Source organism: Macaca thibetana, chromosome 12, assembly GCF_024542745.1.
Source record: "Macaca thibetana thibetana isolate TM-01 chromosome 12, ASM2454274v1, whole genome shotgun sequence".
Lineage (NCBI taxonomy): Eukaryota > Metazoa > Chordata > Mammalia > Primates > Cercopithecidae > Macaca > Macaca thibetana.
Window position 1 is genome coordinate 32,864,384 of NC_065589.1, and position 12,886 is coordinate 32,877,269.

At 34.8% G+C, this 12,886-nt stretch overlaps 1 protein-coding gene across 16 annotated transcripts in view; it reads right to left on the reverse strand.

Annotated features, from left to right (window-relative positions):
- UNC80 (unc-80 homolog, NALCN channel complex subunit) overlaps positions 1-12,886 on the reverse strand; it is a 230,144-nt gene that overhangs the window by 144,012 nt on the left and 73,246 nt on the right. For all 16 annotated transcript variants that reach the window (XR_007718221.1, XM_050751390.1, XM_050751388.1 and 13 more), the window contains exon 22: positions 6,339-6,511. Coding sequence is in view for 15 of the 16 variants with exons in the window: in XM_050751390.1 (XP_050607347.1) it covers positions 6,339-6,511 (173 nt within the window). In the remaining variant the exon portion in view is untranslated. The remainder of the gene's footprint in view (positions 1-6,338; positions 6,512-12,886) is intronic.

Genomic DNA, 12,886 nt, shown 5'->3' on the forward strand with positions numbered 1-12,886 from the left:
AGTTCTAGGGTACATGTGCGTAACGTGCAGGTTTGTTACATATGTATACTTGTGCCATGTTGGTGTGCTGCACCCATTAACTCGTCATTTACATCAGGTATAACTCCCAATGCAATCCCTCACCTCTCCCCCCTCCCCATGATAGGCCGCGGTGTGTGATGTTCCCCTTCCATGATCTTATGGATGGCCCTATATTTATGGAATTGTTCCTAAAGCAAACTGGCATTATTATTAGTGTTTTTCATGCTAATAAATTACCAGTAAATTAGAAATCACTGCTTGTGTATGTTACAAATTCACCTGGATAAATAAGGATAGACTATTTCCCTTGAAAAATAAAGGAAATGGAAATACCTTTTGCTTGAACTGTTTTTCTTTTTCTTTTTGTTTTAGTTTTGTATTTGTAGATTATATAAACCTAGAGATGAAATGAATCCTTTCTAAAACATGTCTTTTAAAAGATGCCTTACAGTTGCATCTGCTAAATTAACCCTAAAGAGAAAGATTGTGAGGAAAAGCTGTGTTGGACTTAAAATTGAATCAATTACCCCTACATTTAGTGGTCGTAGCAATAATAAAAGTAGGATTGTTTAGAACCAACAGAAAAACAGGTCAACAAAACTTTGAACACTAACATTTCCAATATTTATTCCATCTAATAATACTTTTTAATTCTGAAGAAAATTACAATCTTAAAAAATCACATTTAAATTCTATTATTAAGGACATAAAACAATGAAACCATTGTAATATAAAAATTATGTCAAAATGCAAAAATTATATTTAAGCTGCACTTAAAAATAAATATAACAAAGCAAAACAATAAAAGAGAGGTTGGAGAAAATGCAGGATTGAAATATGATGATGAATTGAGCACATTTATTTTTCCCCTCCTCCTCCAAATTCTATTTGATGAAATGGCGGAATCTATGTTTCTATCTATCTCTATATATCTATATCTATCTGTATCTGTATCTGTGCCTATATCTAGATCCACATCTGTACCTCATTTACATATCTACCTAGCATATCTACATCTGTGTTTATTTCTATGTTTATATCTATTTATATTATATACATGTATCTAAATGAAACCACAATGCATTGGAAAACACATAAAACATACTTAAAAACTGAGGCATTCTTGCAAGATTGGAAGCAGGTGAATCAGATATTGGATGAAACCAAATGCAGAGGAAACAAAAGCTAAAAATACCTTTAGCAGATAACATCAGTGAAAGTTGGCATAACCCTGAGGAACTCCTAACCCATATCAATAGGTATGAGCAATTGCAGTTGTCACATCTGTACAAATGACAGTAAACACCAAATGCTACTTTGATTCAAGCACATACAACATGGAGCTGCATTACCTTCCTCTCAGTCTGTCAGAATTCACCAGCCCCTTTAGTTCCTTCACTTTCCATAGCTGAGAAACTGATTGTAAGTGTGTCCTTATTTGGGGTTCATCTCTTGGCTTAATCCTTTTGCTCTCATACCAACAAATAAGATAATGAATGTGAAGGTGCTTTATAAACCATCAAGCATAATGAAAACGTTACGATTATTATTCTCTACCAACACCTCTGCCAACCACCACCACCACCATCATCACCTATGCCTTTTATCCAACCAATCATGTCTACCCAGATTCTCTCTCTTTTTGCCTCATAATGGAAACTACTGAGCTCCTTTAACCCTTGATTGATTCTGACCTCTGGAATTTTGACCTCTGAATGCTACACACAGCTTGACCCTGACCTCGAATCAAAGACTGTCAGGTATGAAAGGAACTCCTACTACCCACATACTGCTTGATCCTCCTGTACAGTCACCCCCACTGGATCCAGTCTAGTGACAAAGACCTCGGTATTTCCAGACGCAGGCTACTCAATCAGTGGACACGTATGTTAATGAGAAAATGCCTCTTTACTTGATGGCTCAAAAGACACTGCTTATAAGCTCCAGCGCTCCTTCATTTTCTTTCTTACCATGAGACTTATGAGATCGAGAAGGCCCAGCAGGGCCAGAATAGCTTCCACAGGAAAAGAAGAAAGGAGAATCTAGCGGTGTGGTAATCATCTAGTTATAGCCTTATTTTGGTGAAGTTAAAAAGAAATTTAAGTTTTCTACATGATCCAGCCCAATTTAATGGTAGGAGTCAAGCCTCAGTCAGAAACAGAGTGTACTTAGAACTGGGAACTCTGGTATGACATCATATCAGAAACTCTAAGTAGTACAGCAGTGGGATATCAGATAGGTATAAAATCGTTTGATGAGAGGGAATGAAGTCCCGATACCCCAGATACCTGATTATCAAACTGTTCATCAATATTCTTCTTAAAATAACCCCCATAAAGCCAGTATTAATTTGTTTTATTGGGATTATTTTTTAAATCTCTAAGTGTGTTGCTGTCTTTATGACAAGGCTTTTGTTTCTCCCATGCTCACATATCTTACATAAAGTCTAAAAGCTTTCCATGTAGGAAGTAATTATGACAGGTTTCCTTCTGTTTCTATATCACCAATGAATATTAATAAAGTAATTTCCATTACTTAATGAAAGAGTCTCTTTTTGACAGTAATCATGCATTCATTGAGGTTGAATTCTCAATATTTTTGGGTTCATGGGTGGGTTTTGGGGGACTCCATAAACTTTCTGATATTATAAATTAAATTTTGTCTATAAATGTACTTTTCTTGAGAGAATTTCCATAACTTTATCCAATTTTGAAAGAATCTATGTCCCTAAATGTTAAGAGTCACCAGTTTAGAGAGTGAATGTGTGGTATGAATCTTTAAGATTGAAAATCTTACATTTTTCTATTATTAATTCATCATGTGTTCATATGATAAGGAACACGTTTAAGGATTCAAATGCTTTGTGACCATTAAAAGTCATTCACATTCTTTTTTATTATAGGAGGGCATATACATTTAAGCACATTTTCAGTATGTCAAAGAGATACCCATTCTGATTTATTTAAGTCATCTTTTTTACAGTGATAGCATATGGCATTGCTAAAAGAGTCCTGAATGGAAGCAGAAGAATCTGCTCTGATGCCAGTTTTTGCAACAACTAATTCATGTGACCTTGAGCAAACTCACCTCAGCTCTTGGGGCTTTTGTTCCCTCATATGGAAAACAAGCAAATGAAAAGACCATTTGATAGAGCCCCTAACATGGCATGATCCATATTTATGCAGAAATTTCAGCTCAGGACCTCTGAAAGAATGTGAGGCCTAGACCTTTCCCATGAATGAAGGACAATCTGTCAACTCTCATCAGGTGCTTATTTTACTTTAAAAATGGTCAAGTATAATGAAAATTACTTGACCTATTATTACTATTATTATCCTCTACTATTATTCCATCATTTTCCAATTTCTACAGCAAGCTGTGCCTATATTTTTCACTCAGTTTTTCAACAAGTTGAAATAAGATGACTTGTTACAATTGTCCTTAATTTCATTAGTCAGTTACCTGAAAATTCTGACGCCTCACTTGTCTAAAAATTTTCCAAAAGTAGCTGTGACTTTAGGATTGAGACAACGATGGACATGATAGTACCCTTGGAGCACTTCAGCTTCAACCATCTGTAAAGCGGCAAATATTACTGTGTATTGAATAATTATTTGATCAGCTTCTGTCACCTTCACTTTCCTAACCACATTTAAGCTATTGGGTATAAAATACGGAATTTGTTATTGTTGCATGCTTTAAAGTAAGTGGTCTCACATAATATTTTAATAAGAGAGTCAGTATGGTAGAATACAAAATAGAAGGGCTTGGAAGATAGACCCAGGTTCCAATCTGGCTCCATTCTTTGCTGACTTAGTAGCCCTGCCTATTAATCGGTCTTTCCGTGCTTCAGTTTTTCCCTTTGGCAACAGGGTGGGCATACAATAAATACTAATCATTCATTAATCAACCTTAGAATGCTATAGACTAAGACATCTGGAAAAAAGATCACTATACAAACACAATCTTCACTGGAAAAAGTGAAAAATAGGTGCAGTCCTCCAGTTGAGTTTTGTTGTGTTATCATTAACAGAACCATGTCTGGCACACAGGAATCCCTCAGAAGACATTTGCTGAGTTAATTAATCATTATATGGTGAGTATCTTATAACTCACATTGACTCTGGGCTTTTTAATACCACCACCCTTTCCATTTGATGTATTTGGTATGTAAAGAACTACTAACTCTTCCTGTCTGACTATATACAGTCCAAAATTACTTACTACTCAGGGAGGAGTTGAGGAGTTGAGGAGTGCTCCACTCACCATCACTGCTCTCATTATCACCCAGTTAGTCCAAGAATTCCTTCTGTTCCCTAATCAAATCCTGCTGCTTACACCACTACTGACCCTGCATGTGGTGTTTGATATTTTCTACTCATATCAGCACTTTCAAATCATTGCCAACCTGAGAGTTATAAAGTAGGAATCTTGGATATTTTAATAGGCATTTCTTTTACTTTTTTTAAAACTTGTAAATTAACAGAGCATTTCTTAAGTTCAAATAAGATGTGGTATAGTTTACTGACTATTAGTATTTTTGGTGACTGGCTGTTCATACACTTTTCCATTATTTAAGAGTTTGATTGTTTATTCTTTTCTAATGAATTTATTGCATTTATTTATTTTAATCTGCTCCTTAGGGAACAGAGCAAGATGTGATTAAGACAAACCATGCATGACTCAAAAGAGTGACAGCTAAGCTTCCACTGTCCCACCTAGAAAACAGGGGATTGGCTCCTTGCCTTGTTAAGCTCTCCTGCTTTAGGCAGACATCTCACTGTACTTTGATTGTTTAATTGCCACAAACCCCAGCTCTCCTGGAGACCTGTGATTCTCTACATTTTACAGTCACCATGGCACATATCAATACACATTGAACATGCTGCAATTTTTAAAAAAATCTCAATGGTCACTACCCAATAATGAGAAACTGACTGAAAAAAACATCTTTTTTTTTTTTTTTTTTTGAGACGGAGTCTTGCTCTGTCACCCAGACTGAAGTGCAGTGGTGCGATCTTGGCTCACTGCAAGCTCCGCCTCCCAGGTTCACACCATTCTCCTGCCTCAGCCTCCCGAGTAGCTGGGACTACAGGCACCCGCCACCACGCCTGGCTAATTTTTTGTATTTTTAGTAGAGACAGGGTTTCACCGTGTTAGCCAGGATGGTCTCGATCTCCTGATCTCGTGATCTGCCCACCTCGGCCTCCCAAAGTGCTAGGATTGCAGGCATGAGCCACCACGCCCAGCCTGAAAAAATCTTATATAATGGAAAGCAATCATTTTGGATGATTATAAGTGGTACTAATGTTTCAGCCTTAAGTGAAGCCACATACCTTGCTGGTCACTAAATATCCTGAGAGCAAAAGCTGCAAATGTCACAGAGAAATTTCATGAATTATATTATAAGGTTTGTATTATTTTCCAAGGTAAAATATGAATAACCACTGGTCACTCATTTGTGTGTCATAAAACCTGAAATAAAGATCATTTATTGGCAGGCTTAAAATTTTTTGTTCTAATAAAAATCTATTTCAGTTTGTCTTTTTAAAAGGTTAAAATAAAATACTTTTATTTATTGATGTTTACTTGGTATTTTGTACCGTGTTTATGCGGCATATGATGACTTTATAAATAAAGGTAAATAAATTGAAAGGCTGAGTTCAAAATTCACATGTGGGCCTAATTTACCAGACAAAAACACTTTCTAACCAAGATCCACTTCATACTCTTTAATCCCTTACATGTGTATAATACCATACAATGTTCAAAGTGCTTTTGTGCAATTCATTTCAATTGATCCTTGCTTCATATTTTTCCTCCAATTGATGGATAATGAAATCAAGGCTTGGCAAGTTTAAAGGACTAATACATGGCAGACATAGGACCAATAATATAATAATAATGGCCCACTTTATTGTGTAGTTCCTATATTTCAGGCACTGTGATGAGGGCTTTATATCTAATACCTCGTTTAGTTTTCACACTAGCCCTAGAAGGCAGCTATAGTATTGTTATTGATCTTACACTCATTTTACAGAGGTTCAGGTGGTAAATGTCAGAGTGATTTTAACTCAGTTAGTCTGACTCCAGAGCCCTCACATATTTAGACAGTCTATTTCCGAGGGCATATTAATTAGGATGTTTCTCCCTTTCTTTTCTCTCACCTCACCATCTTTCTTCCCCCTTTTATCACTAATTCTGAAAAAGCAAACAAACAAACACAGGAGGATTACAATTGGGGATTCATGCTTACCTCTGTTAATAGTATTACTTGGGATGCGGGGTAGGGTGGGAAAATTCTTTCACCAACTTACTAGATCCAAGGCGGCTGCTAGGATGGAGGCATCAGGAATGGTCCCTGGCTCACAGCAGTTCAAGAGAAATTGGAAGCGTTTCATGCCTTGTCGGATTGCTCCAAGATTCACCACGTTTTTGCTTTTTCCACCATCTTGGTTGGGAGAGAGATGATCATCAAAACTGTGGCAACCTATAGGAGTGGTGCCATGGTGGAGGAACGAAAGAGAGAGAATGTAATGGATCACAGGTTTAAAAAGAGTTTCAAAGATACAACAGTGTGTTTACTACAGTGTTGGCCAGAAAACTTTCTCCTTCACTCCACTTCCTTGCTCTCCACCCTAATGTTTGATTTAAACACATCCTGACTTTTGGGAATCTGGTAACACGTGACATATGAAAATGTAAGATTTTACCGAAATATTTAAATATAGTGTTTGATCATTTTACTTGCAGGTCTTCTTTTGAATACTAGTAAGAGCTTTTGGTGTATTTAAAATTATTCTTCCTGTAATCAACAACTTCTGTTTTTATGGAAGTTGCAGTCACTGTGCAATTTCCAATCTGTTACAACAAATTGATACAGCATTGGTACAGCATTGCGTATAATGTGTACATTGTGTACAGCATGCTGTACAAATTGGTACATTTTGGTGTGGTGAAAGCATTGTAGTGAAAGGAAAAACCTTTTATCAGTTACAGCACAAAGAATCACTGACTACTGGAGGTTCAGAATTAGGGTTACCACTCTAACAATTTGCATTCATAGTAGATAAAAGGGGGTGTTTACAGTTATGGGCCTGGGTTTATCATGACAGTGCGCCACACACAAGGATGTCAGCCACCATATCCACTAATGTAAAAATGCGGGAACCTACTCTATCAGGGAACACATCATTTGGAAGCAGTTTAAGCCTGGGACACAGATTCACTTAGACTTTATTATCACCAGATTTAAAAATTATGGCAAGGCATAAAAATAATTACCAGCCTTGGTCTACAACTTTCACAATGACTCAATCATATTGACCTATGTCAGTATGAAATAACATGATGTCTGGGATTTGTTTTACAATACATTTAAAAGAGCATGAAAGATAGATGAAGCAAATATGGCAATTTCTAAATTATTTTTCCAGTGGGTGATGAATATTTTGGATCCATTGAACCATTCTCTTTACTTTTTGCCTATGTTTGAACATTTTCATAAGCTCAAAAATGGCCTCAGAAGATAAAGTATCATTAGTGAAATTTCCTATATTTCATTCTTTATGGCTTTGTTTCTTTTTCAGATACAAATATTCCATATTCAAAAATTCAAAATTCAATACCTTCAGTGTTTTTTTGCCAGTTAGTATAGCATTTTTTTTTATCATATGCAAAAAGAACTACCATGAGAAGAATTTGATGGTGGAAAAAATTCAAAAGACAAAATCTCAAATGATACAAAGCTATAGATGAGGAACAAACAATTCCAGGAGAGCCTTGTTTTCAGGCAGCTCCCTTTCAAAATGCTACTCTATTTCCTCACCGGACACCACCAAAGCTACTAGAACAGGTATATTCCTGTTATTCTTTATAACTATATGTCACTTCATTAATCATTTATATATACCCCTTTAATAGTATATAAAGTATACTAATATGTATACCAAAGGATTCTCATCTGTTAAAAAGTATAAACAGTCCCTTAAACTTTGAATTGAAGAGACATCCCAAATAATAAGATTTTTCTTTTTTGTGAATCCAGTTGTTTTATTATTTGTTACTATAATTAAGATTTAAAATACATTAGGTAATAACTACCTAAAATTTGTAATGGAATTAATACATAAGACCAGATAGATGATCAATGAAGTTATTCTTATTTATCAAATTTAGTAAGAACAGTTGCCATTATTTTATTTAAGGAAGCATTAAGAATATGTATTTCACAGTTTTCTTCAACTTTTATTTGACAAGATTACTAATTTCAAAAGAATTTTATTCAATATTGCTAAAAGAAGTGTCATTTTAATTGCAAGAATTTCAAAAATAATGCAGTTAAGGAACGTAAGTAAAATAACGAAGACAGAAGTCATCAAAACACTCACTGACAGCAAGAACCTATATTCTTTGCTTCACAGAATAATATGTATTTGTTACAGAAGATAAGCAGAATCCTATATGCACAGGACATAAGAGTCATGTTATTAATAAAAGCTAATTATAATGGAAATTTTCCATTGTATTTATATAGCATTAATAGATAATAATATATTTTTGATATAATTTTGGTACTATTTTGAGCCCTTAGTAGATCCCAAGTACTGTATGAAATGTTTTATAATTAATTTTCTTTATTTTTTGCAATAGCCCTATAAGATAAGTTTTTACAAATGATTTTAAAAGAGAACGTATTTTTGGGGTGTATGGGTCTGTTGGTGAGGAGATAGTGGTGGACAGAGACAGAGAGATAAAGAAGGAACAGGTTAAGCAGCCCAATCTGTTTATACAATGGACAGTTATAAAGGCAAGATTTAAATCCAGATCTACTGACCACAAACCTGCACTCTTACCACTATGCCACAATGTAATCTCTAAAATACCAAATGTTTATATGGAAGAAGATCAGACTTTTATACTCTGCTGAAGGTAGTGATCATGTTAGAAAAACTTAATGTAAGAAATAATTCCTCATTGTACATGTTATATTTCTTGGGTTTTCTCCTGTATCTTTAATGATAAACTGACGATAAAATTGTATCCTGCTGGCATTCCACATTGTACTACTAAAAGAAATGTCAAAAAGTAATTTGGCTGCAAAATGTATTTTTTATCAATTTTTTATAGCAATACACTAGGATGTGAGAATGCCTCTTGGCTTCCCTAGACATAATGATTACTTTTTTAGCCTCAGTATATTTTAGTTGCATTTGTTTGATATTTATTTTTTATGTTGAGGTGTATATTGAGGTGTAATTATAATTCTATTTACATAGAATGCATTTTTATAAGCTTTTAAATCCAAGAAGGGATGTATAAAAATATCCTACTTGTTTTTTAATATTATTTTTAATTGGCAGATCATTATCATATACATTTATGGGTACAAAGTTTCAGACATATAAAATCTAGTATTTCTTTAAGCAGTATTTCCCATTGTGTTGATGGCACAGCTGAGAACATAGAAGATATGCAGTAAACGTGTTGATTAGTTGAAAAAAATTGTTTTAATTAATCAAACACCTTCCCTCAAATAGAGACAACATGATTTTTAGAATGAAATAATTTCAGTGAATATGAAAACACAAAAGAAAAAGATAGCTGATTTCTGAATGTAATTTCAATTCTATTTCACGTTCACCAGATACAGTTTTCATTTATTGAATAACTTTTAAATTTTAAAGAAATTCTATTGGCATTTCATCTCAAATCACTGAAGTTGAAGTAATGCGTTTAAACTGAGGGTAAGAAGGTTTGACGTTTGTTCTCTTTAACAACTTTAAAGAAAGAAACAAATTCTGTAATTAAGATAATTTAGATGAGAAAAGACAACACATCTATCATGGTTGGGTACAAATCATTTGTACACATAGATTGCAAAAGAAAGAAAAAGAAGGAAAGGGAAGAAAGAAAAGAAAGAAAGGAGAGAGCAAGAAAGAAAGCAAGAGAAAGAAAGAAAAGAGAAGGAAAGGAAGGAAGGAAGGAGAAAAGGAAGTAAGGAAAAAAGCAGGCTCAAAAATACAATGATGTTTGCACGATTAAGGGAAGTAGTTGTTGTAAAATATGATGTACTTAGATTAGCAGATAATGTTGTTTAAGCTGGAGATACTTATTTTCTGCAAGCAATTCCAAAGGAATAATCTCACAGCATATCTTTTATAATTTTTAACAAGCAAGAGAACATAGGCAAAGAATAGTGATATATAAGCTATATTCTCTTGCCAGCCCAAAGCACATAAAATATTCCAGATAATAATCTCAAATACTATGGCTTTGTTTTCTAGACATGCAAAAATAAACTGCCGATATTTCAGGTATTGTTGACACAAACTCATTGTAGAATCTGGCTCTATGAATATTCCATATCAGATCTTTTGAATCTGTGAATGGAATACAAAGAATATACGAAACAATGGCTTAAATCCATAGGAATCATGGTAAGAAAAACACAAACTCCAGAATGAACTAATGTTTGTAAGAAATGCTAATGATAACATGTTTAGAACATGAATAAGAAGAGAATGTAAGAGAATTAAAAGGAGAGTGGAAACAAGTCAATTATGCTTTTATCTTTTCCACCAAGAAGAAAAATCTACAAATGGGGAAGTATAGTGCCGTAATCAGTTAGGTCAGCTATAAGGAAATGCCATAGACTGGGTGACTTAAAACAACAAACATTTATTTCTCACAGTTCTGAAGGCTGGAAGTCTGAGATCAGGGTGTCGTCATGGTCAGGTTCTTGGTGATGGCTCTCTTCCTGGTTATGTCCTCACGTGGCTTTTCCTTGGTGTATGCATGCAGAGAGACCTTATGTCTCCTCTTTTTTTTTTTTTTTAATAAGGGCATTAAAATCCCATCACAAGTGCCCCCCTTATGAGCTTATCTAAACCTAACCACCCCCCAAAGCCTCCACCTCTAAATACTATCACTTTGGGGATTAGAGCTTTGAGACAAATTTTTTGGGGATATACACATTCAGTTCGCAGTAGACAGAAAAAGTTCACTTAAGAAGAAATATTTGGGCAGGCATGGTGGTTCATGACTGTAATCCCAGCACTTTGGGAAGCTGAGGTAGGAGGATCACTTGAGGCCAAGAGTTCAAGATCAGCCTGGGCAACATAGCAAGACACCCCACCCCCCACCCATCTCTACAAAAAATGTAGAACAAATTTAGTGGGGCACGGTGCTGCATGTCCGTAATCCTAGCTATTTGCAAGGTTGAGGCAGGAGTATCATTTGAGCCTGGGAGTTTGAGGCTGCAGTGAACTATGATTGTACCATTGCACTCCAGCATGGGTGACAGGGGAAGACCCTGTCTCAAAAAGAAAGAAGGAAGAAAGGAAAGAAAGAAAGAGAGGAAAGAAAGAAAGAGAGAGAGAGAAAGAAAGAGAAGAAAGAAGGGAGGATGGGAGGAAGGGAAGGAGGAAGGGAAGGAGGAAGGGAGGGAGGGAGAGAGGGAGGGAAGAAGGAAGGAAGGAAGGAAGAAGGAAGGAAGGAAGGAAGGAAGGAAGGAAGGAAGGAAGGAAGGAAGGAAGGAAGGAAGGAAGGAAGGAAGGAATTTTGAAAAAAGAAGAAATATTCACCAAATGTGAGAGACCCTACATTCTTTGAGTTTAAGCTTCAGTTATACTTTAGTGCATAAAGAGAACTTAAAGATGTGATTGCAGCTCCAGTCAAATGACATCCAGTTAGCATGACACATACCTGGAGAATACACTTTAGCTCCACACTTCATTCTCAAAAAAGCACAACAAAAATTTCTTTATAATACTGACGTCTGAACGTGAGACATATTGTCTCCAAAATATTGTGAGGAGTGGAAAGAGTGTAAAAGGATTGAAAATTATGAATATCCTGGTTATTAGGAAGATTCTTAAAACCACAGAGACTAATAAACTTGATGTTTGCCCTAGCCAAATTCTATAAGAGACAATTAAATAAGATAGGAACATTTTCAAAAGAGAAGTAATCATAGGAGTCACTGTAACTTCATTATGCTGAACTAAGTCACGTTCTTCTTTTTGATAGAGTGTAAGGATATCATAGGCATGTTCTGGAAAATTCTGATGATGTTTCTGTAGTGATATGGGAAAGTTCTCTGATCACTAGAAAATTATGTGCATGGTTCACTAAAAATCTGTACCCACAAATTATTAATTAATCAAAGTCAAGTAGAAATATTCTTAGAGTTATATCTTTGCATTTGTCCTGTTCAGAAATAGTATGAACAACTTGGACGAGAACAGGGAAATGTGCACGTCTTTGCAGACAGATCTTTATAGTAGAAAGAAGAAAAGACAGAGTTTGATTTAGTTTTGATTCTCTTTTCATTCATTTGCTTATTTAGTTATATTTTAATATAAAATCTCAAATATTATGGATTATAAAGAGTGGAAAGAGTGTAAAAGGATTGAAAATGGATACTTCTCAAAATTATGGATTCTGTCTCTTAATTTCCTTCCTGGGTAAGTGACTTAACTACCTCTTAAATTAATGAAATAATAAATTTTCATCATTTTTGAAATGAAGAACAAATAATGGCTACATCAAAATATACCACAAAATATTCATCCATGTGAAAAAAAGCCAGCAAAAAATTAATCAATACAAACCAATTACGTAATGTGAAAATAGAAAATGTAATATTAAATTGTTTTCATATACTTCCTGTGGTCCTCAAGCTTAATAGTCACACTATCCACTATACTAATTAATTTTAAATATGGCATACTGCATTCCATCCTAAGTTCCACATTTTGTAAAAAAGCATATCATCTAACTAAAATACATAATAAAAATGAATCAGAATGGTGACGGATCTAGAGACACTTCCACGTAAGGAAAAGTAAAGAAATCAAAGATG